Source organism: Mobula hypostoma, chromosome 2, assembly GCF_963921235.1.
Source record: "Mobula hypostoma chromosome 2, sMobHyp1.1, whole genome shotgun sequence".
NCBI lineage: Eukaryota > Metazoa > Chordata > Chondrichthyes > Myliobatiformes > Myliobatidae > Mobula > Mobula hypostoma.
This window is the reverse complement of record NC_086098.1, coordinates 123,119,174-123,138,841: the sequence shown is the minus strand read 5'-3', so window position 1 is coordinate 123,138,841 and position 19,668 is coordinate 123,119,174. Positions and strand designations below refer to the sequence as shown.

General features: G+C 40.5%; 1 protein-coding gene across 7 annotated transcripts in view; it reads right to left on the bottom strand.

Annotated features, from left to right (window-relative positions):
• Positions 1-19,668, bottom strand: part of LOC134342449 (serine/threonine-protein kinase MRCK alpha-like) — a 623,460-nt gene that overhangs the window by 263,366 nt on the left and 340,426 nt on the right. For all 7 annotated transcript variants that reach the window (XM_063040586.1, XM_063040588.1, XM_063040587.1 and 4 more), the window contains 5 exons: positions 17,757-17,957; positions 10,306-10,554; positions 6,664-6,743; positions 2,325-2,491; positions 1,206-1,328 (listed from right to left, as the gene is read on the bottom strand). In XM_063040586.1, coding sequence (XP_062896656.1) covers positions 1,206-1,328; positions 2,325-2,491; positions 6,664-6,743; positions 10,306-10,554; positions 17,757-17,957 — 820 coding nt within the window. The remainder of the gene's footprint in view (positions 1-1,205; positions 1,329-2,324; positions 2,492-6,663; positions 6,744-10,305; positions 10,555-17,756; positions 17,958-19,668) is intronic.

Below are 19,668 nucleotides of genomic sequence, written 5' to 3'. Positions count from 1 at the left end.
GGAATGTTCTGCAGTTTGGTCCAGCTGGTGGACTAAGTACTGTGTCCAGAGTGTCGGGGATGAGCCTTGTCTCAGTGAAATAGAAAACGTAGCAATCCCTCATTTCACTCTGATATAGCAATCTTGCCCTTAGGTCCTCTATCTTGTTCACCAGTAACTGTACACTAGCCAACATTTATGCTTGGGAGAGTTGGTCTCATGCCCTGACTCCTTAATCTGAGTTCAGGAGATCTCTGTACCAGCAATAGCCGACCTTCATCCACTTCAAGATGCTGTACCTGCATTCCCCAAGAGTCAAGTTCACTGAGTCCTTCGGGGATCATAAAATTGTTAGTTTGTTTAGATGGCATTAAAGTATGTTTCTTAAAGAGAAATTATAGGCTGCAGATTGCAGCGATAGTAACTGAAAAGAAGTATATCTGGTAGTTTTGTGGGCTGCCTGCAAATCTCCATGTATCACCAGCACCCTTTTGATTGGAACAGTTACTAACATATTGCATGTATTTAACCGCCATCACTCCTGCAACCTTCTCTGCTGCTGAACACTGACTTGTTTAGTCTCTTTCTGAGTTCCGACAAAGCTTTTTGGACCTGAAATATCAAGTGTTTCTTGTTTTATAGATGCTGACTAGCCTGCTGCATGTTTTCTACACTATATTAATCTTCCTATCACTCTGTTGAACAATGCAGGCTGAAATGGAATATCCACTGTAGGGTATGCTTTCTGTGACACTCTATCCCTTTTTGAACCAAAACTGGCTACTATTAATAGCTTAGATTGAATCAGAAGGCTGCAGCATGAATTGTCAAGGCTAAGAAGGCTACAGACCAAGTGCTAATAACTGGGAATAGTAAAGAGGGTTCATGATAGTCACTATGAACATGTTGGGACAAGGACTTGTTTTTGTGCTTGAAGATTACTGAACCATTTAAAGAATACATTGTGCGGTGAGAAAAAAGACCAGACATTTTTGTTACAGTAATGCAGCTTGTCCTAATCCTTTAGCGTTTTTCTCACATTTTTTCTCAATTCTGTTATTTATCCAATTTTCATTTCAAAAATACAAATAAATTTATTCCTACCATTCTTCTTTACTCTGCCAAATTTGTCACAGCACCTTCAGAACATACACCGGTTTAATCAATATTATTTGACCAAAGAAATAGATAGCTTTTGAACTCTAAATACATAAGTGAATACATACCTAACACTTGCTGTTTCAATTTTACTACTTCTTCTTTCAAATTTTTAATTTCCAATTCTCTACTTGCAGTTAGTGGACCATCCACAGTCGAATATTGAAGAACCTGGACAGTCTGTGTGGACTCTATCAAACAAAATCAAGTGAACCACTGTTAGTTCTCCAAGAGTTCAGCGAATGTACAGTGAACAATGCAAGGAAATTCAAAGTTATTGTTAAAACGACACACACAGCTCTCCTTAGTCTGGAAAGGCCACAGGCAAGGTCCAATGCTGATCAACATATTGTTATGTAAAGTGGGCACCTCATTTGGCATGTAGGACTTGGGTCAAAGGTCCTGTTTCCATGTTGTGTAACTCTACGACTCTGGCCAAAGCATTAAGCCCAATAGATACTAAAGAGTGTGTAATGAATTAATAGCTGAATTCAGACACCTGGTTTGACAAGCTGGGCCTGAATGGATACAAATTTTTATTCTTGACAAAAGTGATTTCCTAGAACCTCAAAGTTTAGATTTGGAATAGCACTGTCTCCATTTTTTTTTAAATAGTAGGTTAGATCAACCTCTTTACAGAGAACAAAAGCAGCTGACAGGATGACTGAAACAAATTCAAAGAAATGAGATAAATATATAAAGAGTCATACTAGAAAGTTATCTGTGCTTCAAGTATAGCCGCGCACAGGAGGTAACTGGGATCTGTTGGACAGTGAAACTATCTGATGATTCTATTCTACAGTGCTCGTTCCTTGAGCTTGTTAAAAACACCACTCGGGCAAGACTTTGCTCACCTCCAAAGAACCATTCTCATTAAAATTCAAATCCCATCTCTTAATATTCTATTACTTCTCTCTACCTAAACAAGTAGTACTCAGTTCCAAAATTTAAGTCACAATCAATCGTACCTACATATTATTGAATAAGTGATATGGCATACAAACCATGTGTCCAGATGGACAACAAGGATGTTGTGAGAAGAAGCTGGAGATGGAAGGATAAGATCCAATAGACTGAAGAGTAAATGTATTGAACAGGCTCACAAAATCAATAATATAGTTTAGTTTTCCAGGCAGGAATATTGCTTAATAATGGAATCGTATATACCTCGTCCATCGAACTCTCACCTTGAAGTTTTCTACTTAGTTCAAGTTTTTCTTGTTCTAAACGCCGTATCCTCCTCTCATAAGCCTCTGTGGCCAAGCTGTCCTCTAAAGTCCGCTGAACGTTGATATCAATGTCTGTCGAGGATGATCCAGCAGCATCTCTCAGACTGCTTCTGTCAGACAGAGTACTAAAAGAGCACCAATGCATTAAAAAATAAATTCTGCATAATTACTGTTGTGCAACAATATAGGGTATCAGCAACTGAATATCAGAACTGAAAATTCTGCAGAGATAGCATCTGTGAAAAGTAAGTGCAACTCTGGAGAAACAAGCCCTGCTATGTGAATAAAGTATATCTGCAATGTTTCTGCTGCCTTCCTTCTTTCTTAGAGTGGAGTAACACTTGCAATTTTCCAATCCTCTAGCACCAATGATTTTTCAAAGATTATTACTAATGCCTCCACAATCTCTACTGCTACCTCTTTCAGAATCTTAGGTTGCAGTTCATCTGGCTGGGGTGACTTGTGTACGCTTAGGTCCTTCAGCTTCTTGACCTGCTTCTCCCTTGTAATAGTAACTGCACTCACTTCTCTTCCTTCACATCCTTCAACACCTGACACATGTCTAGTGTCCTCCAGTGAAGACTGATGCAAATTACTCATTTAGTTCATCTGCCATCTCGTCTCCTGTTATTATTTCTCCAGCCCCATTTTCTAGCTGTTCTTATTTCACTCTCCTCTCTTTTATATTTTATTTATTTGAAAAAGCTTTTATTATCCACTTTGTGACTGTTTGCTAGCTTGCTTTCATATCTCATCTTTTCCCTCCTAGTGACTCTTTTATTTGCTCTCTGTAGGGTTTTAAAAGCTTCCTAATCCTCGGTCTTCCCACTAATTTTTGCTTTGTTGTATGCCTTCTCTTTTGCTTTTACATTAGCTTTGACTTGCCTTGTCAGCCACAGGTGTACTATTTTGCCATTTGAGTATTTCTTTGTTTTGGAATATATCTATCCTGCAACTTCCTCATTTTTGCCAGAAACTCACACCATTGCTGCTCTGCTATCATCCCTGCCAGCATCTCCTTCCAATTTACTTTGGCCAACTCCTCTCTCATTCTACTGTAAATTTCCTTTACTCCACTAAAATACTGCTACGTCAGACTTGACTTTCTCCCCATCAAGTTCCAAGTTGAACTCAATTATGCAAACATGAGGAATTCTGCAGATGCTGGAAATTCAAGCAACACACATCAAAGTTGCTGGTGAACGCAGCAGGCCAAGCAGCATCTCTAGGAAGAGGTGCAGTCGATGTTTCAGGCCGAGACCCTTCGTCAGGACTCAATTATATTGTGATCACTGCCTTCTAAAGGTTCTTTTACCTTAAGCTGCCTCATCCCCTTTGGTTCATTACATAACAGACAATCCAGTATAGCTGATCCCCCAGTAGGCTCAATGACAAACTGCACTAAAAAGCCATCTTGTAGGCATTCAACAAATTTACTCTCTTGAGATCTATTTCCATCCTGATTTTCCCCAAACAACTTGCATGTTGAAATCTCCCATGACTATCACAACATTACCTTTTTGACATGTCTTTTCTATTTCCTGTTGTAATCTGTGGTCCACATCCCAGCTCCTGTTGGAGGCCTGTACATAACTGCCTTCAGGGTCCTTTTACCATTGCAGTTTCTTAACTCAACCCACAACGATTCAACATCTTCCGGTCCCATGTCACATCTTTCTAATGATTTCTAATGATTTGATATCATTCTTGACCAGCAGAGGCACACCACCCTCTCTGCTGACCTTCCTATCCCTGCAGTACAACATGTAACCTTGGACATTCAGCTCCAAACTACAACCTTCCTTCAGCCACGATTCAGTGATTGCTACAACATCATACCTGACAATCTATAATAGCGCAACAAGAACATCTACCTTATTTCTTTTACTCCATGCATCAAGGTATAACTTTGACTGCTGCATTTGCTATTTTTTTTAGATTCTGCATCCTGAATGCACTGATACTCACCCTGCTGGCTGCAATTCTGTCCTATCATCTGCCTGCCCTTCCTGACAGTCTGACTGCACACTATTTTTGTTTTTTTTTTAAAACCATCTGTCCTATCCTGAGTCCATTCACTCTGGTTCCCATCCCCCTGCCAAATTAGTTTAAGCCCTCTCCAACAGCTCTAACAAACCTGCTAGTGAGTATATTGGTTCCCCTCAGGTTCAGGTGCAATCCATCAGTTTTGAACAGGTCATCCCAGAAGAGATCTCAATGATCGAAGAACCTGAAGCCCTGCCCCCAGTACCAGCTTCTCAGCCTCACATTAATTTGCTAAATCATCCTGTTTCTACCCTCACTGGTGCATGGCACAAGCAGTAATCCAGAAATTACTACCCGGGAAATTAACTTTTCAGCTTTCTACCTAGCTCTCTAAATTCTCTTTTCAGGACCTCTTTGCTTTTCCTTCCTATGTCACTGGTACCAATATGTACCAAGACATCTGGCTGCTCGCCCTTCCTCTCCGAAATGTTGTGGACGTGATCCAAAGATATCCCTGACCCTGGCACCCGGGAGGCAACATACCATTCCGGTGTTCCACTCACACCCACAAAATCTCCTGTCTGTTCCCCTGACTGAGTTCCCTATTTCTACTGCTCCCCTCTTCTCCCTTCTGCACCACAGACCCATGATCAGTGACAGTAACCTGGTCTCCATGCCATTCCCCTTGGAGATCATCCCCCACATTAGGATCTAAAACAGTATACTTATTTTTGAGGGGAATGTTCTGTGTTAACTGCCTATTCACATTTCCCATTTTTCCTGACAGTCACCAAGCTACTCACCTCCTGGAACTTTGGGATGACTACTTCCCTGTAACTCTGATTATTTCCTTACTCTCCCATATGAGCCAAAGATCATCGAGCTGCTGCTCTAGATCCCTAATGCTGTCTTCAAGGAGTTGCAGCCCGATGCACTTCATGCAGATGTAGTTCTGGGTCTCCCAGGACACCAACATCCGGCATGAAGAACTCACAACAGCCAGTTACTACACAAGGTATGATAAGAGAAAACAAGAAGGGAATCTTAACAGAAGCTTACCCAGAGCCAACGCCTCTTTTGAGCCAAAGCTTCCTTTGAGATAAACCTGACACTCCTACTCTCACCACTGGCCTTCTTCCAACAATGGCTGCCCTGCTTGTCCCTTCCGTACTTTTGAACAAGCGTCGCCAACCTGCGAAATACCTCATCGCTGTGGCCTGCTCCTGTCGCTGATTAGGCCGTTGGAATAAGCCTGAGTGCCCGCGAAGCTCTCCTTTTAAACAAGCATCACCGACCTGCGAGAAACCTCGTCACTGTGGCCTGCTCCTGCTGCTGACTGGGCTGTTGGCATCATAGTTGGCGCAAACATGGTGGACTGAAGGACCTATTTCTGTACTGTACCACCCTATGTTCTAACTATAAGTTAAATGTTCTGAGGAGCCATGGAGTCAACCAAAAGTAAAACAAAAATACTTGTCATTCTTATAAGGAATGCATAGATTTTGGAAAAGATTGTGGAAGCTCATTGGTTGTCACAGACTTTTGGTTCACATTTGTGCCTCCTTAATTTTTCCAAGACATGCATTCCAGCTTTGAGTTGTTTATTGGAGTAAATTTGCAACAAAGGATAACCTCCATTTCCCCAAAAGAAAAGTAAGCAATTGCTCCTTGTTGCTTTCACTTCATTTGGCATTGTCAAAACATTGCAAATGCTGAAAAGCTGAAGCAAATTTAGGAACCACTACACACAGACTCAACGGATCAAGCAACCTTCTTAAATAAAAAAAACTTCTTAGATCAGCTGTTCAGATAATTCCACAAAAATTTGAGCATTTTTTTAACAGCACATTGGTGTGAACTTTTTACATTCCTCTCTCTGTTCATTTCCTAAAGTGGCATTGCCAAATAAACGACAGAAAAGTCTCAGTGTATGCTGAGAGTTACCAGCAGGTGAGAAGGCTCAGAATTCATTCAGCAGGGTCCAGAGATGCAGACAACTTTCACAGCATCTGTTCAGACCAGATTTGTTGTCAAATCTCACAAACAAGGTCAGCAATAAGTAACTCCCAAAAGAAAACACTTTAATCCAGAAAATAAGCTTAGAAAATGATAAACTGAATAACAAAATTTCATTATCTAATATTATGACCTCCAATCATGTGATTTGTGGTCTTACATACAAAAAGAAAATATAAGCTTTTATCGCATATACTGTTAAATAAAAGACACTCCAGTATCACAATTATATTATGTGCTAAAAGTCCCTAATTAGCAGCCTCACATAATTTCATAAACTATTCAATGCACTTACCAGTTAGTGGTGTATGTGAACCCTACAAAGGGAAGATGGTGTCCAGAGAAAGCAGTGTGTGTAGGTGGAGGCATCGTCTCCTAAAACAGAACAAAAGCCAAATTTAACTATCTTGCACTTCGTACTCTTATGAAAAATGTTAAACTGATGATGACTTCAATCTCTTTTCCTGACTGATAACGTAGGGTAGGGTGTTGCAAATTTGGCTCCTGATAGAGCAATCTAGTTCAATAACTTTGCATGCAAAAGAAGGAATTGCCAATGTTACTATGTTTAGGCCTGAATAGACTTTTCTACTGATAAAATGTTGCATCACAGGCTTGTGTACGGAATTAGTCATAATTTGTACAACTAGATACATACTTTGGTGTTATATGAGAGGCTGGACAAATGATATGCTAAATGAAGAAACCTATACCTCTGATCTGTCTTTATCCTATTTTAAAAAGTTCATTTTAAGATGTGAGATATAACGGGAAGGCAAAGGGTGTCAAGGCATGGCATAGGTGAATCACATAAAGTATATGTGAATACGAGTAATTTGTTGAGTTAATCTTTAGGATTGAGGGTTTAAGTAGGAAAGTATAGGTTAAAAAATTCTAAATGACATGCTGCAATCAATGTACTCCAGTAATAGTCTTCATAACTGATTCTAAAACTTCAAATTAAATTGAGATACAAGCAGAAAATATTTTGTTTGTGAATTTTTAAACACAACTACCTGGTATTTGTGTAAGAACACAAGAAATAGGAACAGGACTGGTCATTTAGTCTGTCCTGCCAGCATAACCATTCAGCAAGATGATGGCTGATCTTTCTTCAAGATTATTTGCCTCCTTATTCTTTTACATGTTACTCTGTGCTCTGAATGCAATCAATGACTGAGCCAGCATAGACCTCGGGGATACAAAATTACAAAGCTTTACGCACTAAGTGAAAAAATCTCTCCTTACTTCATTTCTAAATTGTGATGCATTGATTTCTAAGTTTAAGCCCTCTAAGAATTTTATATGTTTCAATGAAATCAACGCTTATTCTTCTAAATTCTAGAGAATCCAAGCTTTATCTATTCTATGTCTCCTTGTACGACAGATTCGCCACCAGAGGAGCTAGTTGGACAATCTTTCTTGCACCCGCCCCCCCCATGCAAACATATTATTCCTTAATAAAGAAAAGCAAATACTACAGGACAAGTCTCATCAAGGCTCTATTTGCACTCAAATTCACTTGCAACCCCTCCCCTACAGTGCTTGTAACTTATAGTGACTTGCATACATGGATACCCAGGTACCCTATAAACATCAACATTTCTTAACTTCTCACCACTGAAAAGGTATGCATCATTCATGTTTTTCTCTATAAAACTGCATACCCTCATATTTTCCCCAAACTGCATTTAATCTGCCTTGAAATGCATTCAAACCTACCCATTTTTCCCCTTGTTGTCTCTTTATATCCTCACTACTACCCACATTCCCACACAGTTTCACTAACAAATTTGGAAAAGTTACATCTGGTCCCTTCAGCCAAAATATCGTATCAATACATATTGAGTAGCCGAGGCACAATCATTGTTTCCTGGTAAAGCTACCAACCTGAGAAGGACCCATTTATCGCCACCCTTTGTTTTCCATCTATTAACTAATTCTCAATCCACACTAATACATTATCCCTGATTTCAGGTGCTCTAATTCTGTTCACCAATTTCCTCTATGGTATCTGATTGACAGCCTTCTGAAAATCCAAACACCCCTCCCTCCCAATCAGTCTACCGGATACATCTTCAAAGAACTCCAGTAGAAACATCAAATTTGATAGATTTTGTTTAATAGTATTGCATGTACTTGTCTTGACATCACATCTTTTGTAAGAGATTGTAGCACTATCAAGTCAAGCTAATGGATAGGTCATTCCCTATTTCTTCCCTCCCTGTTTTCTTGAATAATAGGGACACATTTGCTCCAATCCAGTCTGCAGGAATCACTCCAGAATTCATCTGAGTTTAATGATGATAATGGTTTATTGAAATTTAAGAAGACATAAAACTTGGAGGTGCAGTGAACTGCAAGGAGATGCTAACACGATGCAGGAAAGGTGTTAAATGGATGAACATTAATGGTGAAAAACACAAAGTGGAAACAAGTCAGAAGCAGGAAAAGAACAGATATATCCAGATGTATGTGTGCATGTACTGTAGAAGGTGATGGGACAAATTTATAAGAGGTGGATTTAGAAAAAAACATATAAGCAGACATATGGTGTACAAGTACAAGGGAATAAAGATGAAGCTTTGCAAAATACTGGATGGCCACAATCAGAATATTATACCAAGTTCTGAGCACCAAACTTTAGGAAAGATGTGAAGAGATTTACTACATGATTCAAACAATGAAGGGCTTTAGTTATGCAAACATACTGGAGCACTTTGCTTGTTAGCCTCAGAATAGAGTCTTTGGGAGGCGCTGATAAAGATATTTCTAATCATGAAGGGGACAGACACAAGTAAATTGCTTCCAAGTATTAAGAACATAGAATGAAGGTTTTTGGCAAGAGACTAAAAAGTGACATGATGTATTTTATTTTACACTACCAATGGTTAGAGTTTGGAATGCACTATCAGGAGTTTTAGTGAAGACAGATTCACTTGTAATGCTAAGTAAGTTGGTTTAGTGTCTGAGAAAAAGGAAGAGCTGGATTGCTCTTATATAAATCTGGTACAGACAAAATGAGCTGAACATCTGCCTTATATACTTTGACTATTCTATGTTTCTCTATGGGTAATAAACCTATGGCATGAATGCCAAGATGGCACCTGAGAGCACTGTGATGTTTTCACAGGAAACATCTTGCACCAGCCTGTCGCCAGCTAGATGTCTGTGAGAACACATGGTGTTGGATGATATGTTTTGAAACCCTCACAAACTTTGTATTCACATCAGTTATTTGGATAGTAAATAATTGTGCCAGTTGCCATTGGCTTCACTCTACTAGTATTTTTTCAACTGTGGTATGGGAGTGAACGCTGCATATTCAGTGATAATAAGTCATTGTTTTCAGTGATGAACTTGGTCACACCTAATTATTTGATATTGTTACTGCAGGAAAAATAGTCTCACTGAGAGTAAAGTATGCTTACTTTCCCTATAAAAACATGCACCGAAGCTTATAATTTTACATTCACCTGTTCACATGTTACCTGGACATAAGGTGCAATAACAATTCTATTTAGAAATGTTTTATTTTCAATTGTCTTTTAAAAAAATAATAACTTTAGAACAGGTCTTCTAAAATGCTTCATTTATTTCAATCTATCTCTCTTATACTTTTATTAATAGGAAAACAAAGAATATAAGTAAATAGGCAACAGAATTTATACTTCTTCCTAAGAAAAGTCCATAAGTATTGTTACTAATTCATTAATCAATGATAATCTCAGTTCAAAATTACCATGGCATGCAAGAAAGCATTTTTGAAAATTAGCATTAATTTTGGCACATGCTCTCAAAAAAGTTTGCCACCGCTGTCCTGGACTTAACCCAGTGACCATTAATGATTTTATTTTTTGATATAAAGACAAATACATTTTCAATAATAAACTATCACAGCCACTTTCAATCTAAAATACTCCTCTTCAAAACTCACAGAATTTTTTAAGCAGTCATCATCTACATCAAAGTTTGATGTGTCTGTGGGGCTGCTGACTTCAGGTATGTAAGGTGCTTCACAGTTTCTGATGTTCTCCCAGTCAATGCAAGCAAAAAATGAGTGCTTCTTAAAGTCTTCAATTCCATTTTGACCCAGCCGGTGCTCCCTGCTGCAGATAAGCCTCCGGATAAGGTCCTTGGCATTTTCAGAGACATCAGTGATTTGGACCGGAAACTGGAATCGTTCCTGGTTGTGCAAGTGTTAAGTAAAGAAGTTAATTACATCATCTGAAAGAAGCGTTACTAAGCTGTCAGTAATTAAAATCTGGTTTTATTGCTGGCTTCTGACAATAACATGTTACTTATCAACATGCTTTAAATGGAGGTTACAGCGTAATATCAAATGAAAGGGAAATGCTGCAAATTGGACCATTCATCCTCCACATTCTACTCTTCCTATCAAGATCTCAAAATAGGCAAGCCATAATCAGCTCCAAATTTAATAACACTCCGATAATTAGCTCTCTGATTTTTCAGAATTTCAATGGTTTGGTGTATGATTGAGCAGGTTATGCTTGGGGCCTCTTCCCATGTTTCCCTTCTGCTCACTGGGGTCTCAGTTCGCATATTCCCTTTCAATTTCCCCAGTGAATCTGAAATGTATCATTCTATGTAATGTCTAAAAAAAGTGAATTAAAGAAGTGTTGCATTTGTCCAGGATATCTATCAATACAATGGAGTTTAAAAAGAGGCCCACTTTCAGGCGTGGGCAGCATCAGTGCGGGAGCAAGGAGTGCTCGAGGTTGACGGATGACTGGAGATTGGAGGATCGGAGGATCAGCCGTTGTAGGTAGGCCGAGGAAGATCAGGACTACCTAGGCATTACCTGAGGAGGAAGGTAAAAATGCGCAGGTGCGGGTGACATCAGCGGCAAGCGCGGAGTTTAAAAAGAGGCCCACTTTCAGGTGTGGGCAGCGGTGTGCGCGGGAGCAGAGTGCTGGGCTTTGGCTCAGTGTGCTTTGGCGTAAGGGGGTCTTCGGTGAGAGGTAATCAGTGAGCCTGAGTACGTACTTGCTGAGGAAAAAAGGTAAGGTCGGTAAGTACTTTTTCATCTATTCTGATTAATCTGGGATCAGGTAATGGGGGAGATAGTTAGAGCAGTGGTGTGCTCCGTATGCAGTATGTGGGAGGTCAGGGTCAACGCAGTTGTCCCTGATGACCACACCTGCAGAAGGTGCATCCAGCTGCAGCTCCTATCAGAGAGAGTTAGGGAATTGGAGCTGGAGCTGGATGAACTGCGGATCATTCGGGAGGCAGAGACAGAGATAGATAAGAGTTATCGGGAGGTAGTCACACTGAAAATACGGGAGGTAGGCAACTGGGTGACTGTCAGGAGATCGAGGGGGAGCAGGCAGAGAGAGCAGAGCACCCCTGTGGCCATTCCCATCAACAATAAGTATACCATTTTGGATACTGTTGGTGGGGATGACCTACCAGGGACAAGTTGCAGTGGTCCTGTCTCTGGCACTGAGGTTGGACCCTCGACTCAGAAGGAAAGGAGGGAAGGAGGGAAGAAAGGACAGCGGTAGTGATAGGGGATTCTACAGTCAGGGGGCAAATAGGAGATTTTCTGGGGGAGATCAGGAGTCTCGGATGGTATGTTGCCTCCCTAGTGCCGGGGTCCGGGACATCTCAGATCGGGTGCAGGTTATTCTCGAGAGGGAGGGCAAGAATCCAGATGTTGTGGTCCATGTAGGGACCAACGACTTGGGTAGGAAGAGTGAGGGGGTCCTGCTTAGTGAGCTCAGGGAGTTAGGTGCGAAGGTGAAGGGCAGGACCTCCAGGGCAACAATCTCAGGATTGCTAACTGTGCCACGTGCAAGTGAGGCGTGGAACAGAAGGATTATACAGATCAATACGTGGCTGAGAGGATGGTGCAGAAGGGAGGGCTTCAGGTTTTTAGATAATTGGGCTTTGTTCCAGGGAAGGTGGGATCTGTTCCGACGGGACCGTTTACACCTGAACTGGAGGGGTACTAACATACTTGCAGGAAAGTTTGCCAGTGCTGCTTGGGGGGCTCTAAACTAAATTTGCAGGGGGCATGGATCCAGAATGTGAGAGAGGATAGCGAGATGAAGTATAAAGGACAGGTGGGGACTACACAGTTCCGGAATATTAAGTGTGAAGTAGAGAAAGGTGAGGCGGAACGAGTGATAAGGAGGATACATGTGCAGAGGGATGGTCTGACAGAGCATGGAGTTAAATGTGCAGAAAAAGTAAATTTAAGAAGGACAACAAAATTCAAGGGGCGTATAGCCCGGTGAGAGTTCGGGGAGCTGGGGTTATGCACAATAGGTAACGATTTAAACAGAGAGCGGAGAAATGGGTTAAAAATTCTATATCTGAATGCGTGAAGTGTCAGAAATAAGGCAGATGAGCTTGAAGCTCAGGTGCGAATGGGTAACTATGATGTTGTTGGGATAACGGATACATGGCTGCAGGGGGATCAGACCTGGGAATTGAATGTACAAGGGTATACGTGCTATCGAAGGGACAGAAAGGTGGGCAGAGGGGGGTGGGGTGGCCCTGTTGGTGAGGAATGAGATTCAGTCCCTTGCAAGGGGGGACATAGAATCAGGAGAAGTAGAGTCAGTGTGGATAGAACTGAGGAACAGTAAGGGCAAAAAGACCCTAATAGGTGTTATCTACAGGCCCACAAACAGTAGCATGGATATTGGGTGCAAGTTGAATAGGGGGTTAACAATGGCATGTGGCAAAGGAAATGTCGCAGTAGTTATGGGGGATTTCAACATGCAGGTGAACTAGGAAAATCAGGTTGGTACTGGACCCCAGGATAGGGAGTTTGTAGAGTGCCTAAGGGATGCATTTTTGGAGCAGCTTGTACGAGAGCCGACCAGGGATAAGGCTATTCTGGATTTAGTGTTGTGCAATGAACAGGATTTGATAAGTGATCTTGAAGTAAAGGAGCCATTAGGAGGTAGTGACCATAATATGATAAGTTTTTATCTGCAAGTTGAGAGGGATAAGGGCAGATCAGAAGTGTCAGTATTGCTGTGAACAAAGGAGACTATGGAGCCATGAGGGAGCAGCTGGCCAAAGTTGACTGGTCGAATATCCTAGCAGAAAAGACAGTGGAACAGCATTAGGCAGGTATTCTTGGGAATAATGCACAAGGTGCAAAATCAGTTCATCCCCCAGAGAAGGAAGGATTCAAAGGGGGGAAAGTGGCCACAGTGGTTGACAAAGGAAGTCAGAGATAGCATAGCATTAAAAAAGAAGTATAACAGAGCTAAGGTGAGTGGGAAGACGGATGGTTGGGAAATTTTTAAGGAGCAACAGAACTTAACTAAAAAGGCTATATGGGGAGAAAAAATGAGGTATGAACACAAGCTAGCTAGGAATATAAAGGAGGATAGCAAAAGTTTTTTTAGGTATGTGAAGAGAAGGAAGATAGTTAAGAACAATGTTGGGCCCTTGAAGAATGAATTGGGAGAAATTGTTATGGGAAACAGAGAAGTGGCAGACGAATTTAATAAGTACTTTGGATCTGTCTTCACTAGGGAAGACACAAGTAATCTCCCAGATGTATGGATGGGCCAAGGACATAGGGTAACAGAGGAACTGAAACAGATTGACATTAGGAAGGAAACGGTGATGAGTAGACTGATGGGACTGAAGGCTAACAAATCCCCAGGTCCAGATGGTCTGCATCCTAGGGTACTAAAGGAGGTGGCTCTGGAAATTGCGGATGCATTGGTGATCATTTTCCAATGTTCCTTAGATTCAGGATCAGTTCCTGATGATTGGCGAATGGCTAATGTTATCCCACTTTTTAAGAAAGGAGGGAGGGAGAAAACAGGGAACTATCGCCCTGTTAGCCTAACATCAGTAGTGGGGAAGATGCTAGAGTCCATTATTAAAGATGAAATAGCGGCATATCTTGATAGCAGTGATAGGATTGGGCCGAGCCAGCACGGATTTACCAAGGGCAAATCATGGTTGACTAATCTATTGGAGTTTTTCGAGGATGTAACCAGGAAGATAGACACGGGAGATCCAGTGGATGTACCTTGACTTTCAGAAGGCACTTGATAAGGTACCACATAGGAGATTGGTGGGTAAAATCAGAGCTCATGGCATTGGGGGGAGGATATTGACATGGATAGAAAACTGGTTGGCAGATAGAAAGCAAAGGGTAGCAGTGAATGGGTGTTTCTCGGAATGGCGAGTGGTGACTAGTGGGGTGCCACAGGGCTCAGTATTGGGACCACAGCTGTTTATGATTTACGTCAATGATTTAGAGGAAGGCATTGTGAATAACATCAGCAAGTTTGCTGATGATACTAAGCTGGGTGGCAGTGTGACATGTGATGAGGATGTTAGGAGAATTCAAGGTGACTTGGATAGGCTGGGTGAGTGGGCAGAACTTGGCAGATGGCATTTAATGTGAATAAGTGTGAGGTTATTCACTTTGGGAGCAAGAACAGGAAGGCAGATTATTATCTGAATGGTGTGGAGTTAGGTAAGGGAGAAATACAAAGAGATCTAGGAGTACTTGTTCATCAGTCTCTGAAGGTGAATGAACAAGTGCAGCAGGCAGTGAAGAAGGCTAATGGAATGTTGGCCTTTATTACAAAGGGACTTGAGTACAAGAGCAAGGAAATCCTTTTGCATTTGTACAGGGCCCTGGTGAGACCACACCTGGAGTATTGTGTGCAGTTTTGGTCTCCAGGGTTAAGGAAGAACATCCTGGCTGTGGAGGAGGTTTAGCGTAGGTTCACTAGGTTAATTCCTGGGATGTCCGGACTGTCTTACGCAGAGAGGTTAGAGAGACTGGGCTCGTACACATTGGAATTAAGGAGATTGAGGGGGGATCTGATTGAGACATATAAGATTATTAAGGGATTGGACAAGATAGAGGCAGGAAATATGTTCCAGATGCTGGGAGAGTCCAGTACCAGAGGGCATGGTTTAAGAATAAGGGGTAGGTCATTTAGGACAGAGTTGAGGAGGAACTTCTTCTCCCAGAGAGTTGTGGAGGTGTGGAACGCGCTGCCTCAGAAGGCAGTGGAGGCCAATTCTCTGGATGCTTTCAAGAAGCAGTTAGATAGGTATCTTATGATAGGGGAATCAAGGGTTATGGGGACAAGGCAGGAACCGGGTATTGATAGTAGATGATCAGCCATGATCTCAGAATGGCGGTGCAGGCTCGAAGGGCCGAATGGTCTACTTCTGCACCTACTGTCTATTGTCTATCAAAGTCTTGTAAATGCTGGATGAATGGAGCTTATCATAGCAAGCAACACAATCAGGAGAGAATTTTGAAACAAATCTGTCAACGTTCTCAAAACACCTGCCACACGTCACACACACATGCACACAGTCATAGGAACATCTTCTGTTTCAACAAATTTTTTTTTATCAGAAGTATCATCAGAAGTAGTTTTATGGAGACTCAGGAAAATGGAACACAGATTTGAGGATGGGGACACAGCAGTAAACAGAATGGGGAAGCAGGTATTGGGAGAAAGGACAGCGAAAAGCAGAGAGTGGTCAAAAAGGAAATGTATGAATGTAGTGTCATTGTGATATGTGCAAAGTTTTTCTTTATTTTATTACTTTTTTTGGTGATGTAGGTATCACTAGTAAGGCCTGCATTTATAGTACCTCCCTAACTGAGAAGGTGGCAATGAGCAGCCTTCTGGATTGTCACAGTCCTCAAGTAAACATGTTCTCACAGTGTTATTAGGCAGAGAATTCTAACAGTGAGATCAATGGCAAAAAAGGAGTAATGAAATTATTTCCAAGACAGGTTGACCTTTTACAGTTGGAATCCTGAAAGCTGCAGTGCTTATCTCCACTCAACATCTCTCTTGGTGATACATCTTGTGGGTTTGAAAGATACTGTCAAAATAATTAAGGCAAATACCAGGGCTTCTTGATACCACACTTGGTCAAATGCTGCCCTGATGTCAACATCAATAATTTTTACCTCACTTCCAGAATTTAGCTCTTAAGTTAAATGTTTGGACCAAGTTTTAAACTGTGTGGAATGAATAGCCCTGGTGAATTCAAAGTGGGTATCAATAATTAGTGAGTACATTGTGTTTGTTAGCACTGTCACAACACCTTCAAGACTGAGATTGGATTGATTAGGCAGTTATTAGACAAATTGGATATATGAACAAGATGTACCTGGACAACTTTCCACATGGATGGTAGATTTGAAACTCCACTGAACTGTTTAGTGGTTCTGAAACCTATGATGTGAATGATTTCTCTTCCTACAGATGCTATCTGACCGACCTATTTGTCATCTATTCCCAGCATTCTCCATTTTTGTTTCAGATTTCCAGCATCTGCAGTTTACTTTGTATTTCATTTGATGTGATTACACTACTGATCCTCAGCCCTCACTAAGATTATAGGCACTATTTGAAAAAAAAAATCACTTCCCATGCCAGATACAATTTGCAAAAGCTTCAAACATTTCTACAGTAGGACCAGATAAAAGCAATACTTGATTAGGTATGTTTGTGGTCTTCTGCTGCTATAAGCCCATCCACTTCAAGGTTCGATGTGCTGTGCATTCAGAGATGCTCTTTTGCACACCACTGTTGTAATGTGTCACCTTCCTGCCAGCTTGAACCAGTCTGGCCATTCTCCTCTGACCTCTCTTATTAACAAGGCATTTTGACCCACAAAACTGTTACTCACTAGATTTTTTTTTCCTTTTTGCACCATTCTTTGTAAATTCTGGAGACTTTTCTGGAGACTCATGATTGATCAGCAGTCTCTGGGATACTCAAACAACCCCGCCTGGCACCAACCATCATTTTACATAGTCAAAGTCACAAAGGTCATATTTCTTCCAAATTCAGATGTTTGGTTTGAACAACTACTGAACTTCTTCACCTGGTTTTGTGGACTGAGTTACTGTCATCGTGTAGTAGTTGATTAGATTTTTGCATTATTGAGCAGGTGTACAGCTCTACCTAATTACGTGGCCACTGAGTATAGATTCTCTACATTTATAAGTTAGCTCTCCCTCTCCCAAAACATTCCAGCTTCTATACTTCTTTGCCAGTTTATCTTGTCACAAACCTCATGATTCATAAAATGAGATCGCACTGACTAACCATGTACAACGCATTAACTTAGCATTCATCTATCGAAACATGTTAAAGCAGTACATCTCTTTAAAGATCCACACACATTTGATTATTTGTCATGGCGTAATGTTTCTAGTTTTTTTTCGGAGAGACGGCAAAAAGTGAACAGATAATCTGGTTCAGGTCTATCACACCATCACATCTACAGTAGGTCATCTCAGGCATTTGAATGATTCAAAAGGCCATTAACCTGTGTGTAAAAAAAAATTTATACTAACCAAAAACACAAATGGGTGGGACATTACACATAACTCACTTTGTGATTCATGATTTTCCCATATGTCTCCACTAAAGATTCTGCATAGAATGGAGTTTCCCCAAAAAGCATTTCATACATGCAAACACCAAGTGACCACCAGTCACATTCTGGTCCATATTTTCCTTTGCCATCTTCCATGGCTTGAAGAATTTCAGGAGAAATGTAGTCAGGGGTTCCCACTGCCACAGAAGACTGAACCTACATTAGAAACATAACATATTAGGTCCCATGCATTGATACTAAAACTGGAACACAATTGTTACGTTTAAACTTCACCTAAGTCAACCTTGACAAATCCTGATGGTATCAAACATTTTCTCAAATTCTTTGAAAAACACTTTTTCCCCAACTGGATGTGAGAAAACATGGAATGCAAGTTCTGGTCACTGAATGTATACTCTATATACAAGAGTAACTCCCGATTGGTTTGAAACATTAACCTTTTCTCCTCTATTAGATGCTCTCTTAGTTCCTAGAACTCCCAAGCATTTTCACTGCATTAGTAACATCCCAGAAACAAATTCCCCTTTCCACACCACCGAGTCCTCATCACCACCAACACTTTGCTGACTGGCAACACGTGAGTTCACTATCTGGTCCAGTCTATGTCATGCTCATCAGAGAACTTTCATTCTCTGACCAGCAGTAAATATCTAATTTTGAATAGGTTTAACACCATGACAAAATTGAACATAGAAAAAAAATTACATATAGAATAAACAAATTAACAGTGTCCATGTGATGTGCAACTATGTATTGATAACAAGTATTCCATAGAAACAATTTCAGAACTTGGAAAAACATGTATTGGACAGGAGGATAATTAAAATAATAATAAACTATCCTTTATGTTATTCTCAGCAAATAATAATATAGTAAACATTTGAAATTACTGAGTACACTTTTGGATTGCCTTCTGGTTATCAGATCCCTTTAAAAAAAACAGGAGCCTAAGTTTTGCTTCGAGTAAATTGCTTCAGCAGAAAAACCTCAATAATGCTGATTGAAGAATAAATACTGGGCAGGACATTAAGAAGACATCCTCAGCTCTTCACTGAAATATAGACATAAGATCAATTGCATATGCCTGACAAGGCATTGGTTTGATATGTCTACTTAGTATATTATTCTTGCCGTTTGAGGCAGAACATTACAGAGTTAAAGCCCATTCTGGAACTTTGCAATCTAAGCACACTTCAGGAGTGGTGTATTATTAGATAATACATTCATAGATGAAACATTACTCTAAAGTGCATCTGTCTGTTCAAATGATGAAAAAAAACCTTGGTATTTTGATGAATACTAAGTTGGTCTTACCCAACATTCTTTGTTCTATAAACATTAACTAAATATTGATATTTATGACACCCTGCTGTGGTTAAACTGGTCTTTTAACTTGGCTACCAAGTAATATTTGCAACTTATCTTCTTTGTGAACCATTTGAGTGCAAGTTCCAAAAAATGTATAATTTATTTCTCTCACTGACTTTAGCAGCACAGCACTTTTGGCCTTCTGTGCCATTTAGTAGCAATTATGATCTGTCTTGCTAGATTATTTATACTTCAACCGGTTTCACATCAGACCATCTCAATAGACAACAAATTTTCCTTAAGAAATATGAAGGTTTCCATATTAAAGCTTCTATCCTGCGGTTATAACATTCTTGAATGAGTCTCTTTATAGGATAAAGAAGAACTCTTTAACTCTTAAATCTCACTCGTCACAGTCCTCATACTTCATTTGTCTACCTGCATGCTCTTTCTCTGGAAATAAAGCTCTATATTCTGCATTGTCTTGTTTCTTTTGTAATATCCTGATGTACTTATTTATGGAATGATCTGTCTGGATAGCACGCAAACAGAAGCTCCTCACTGTATCCTTGCAATAATAAACTAATTACTAAACAAA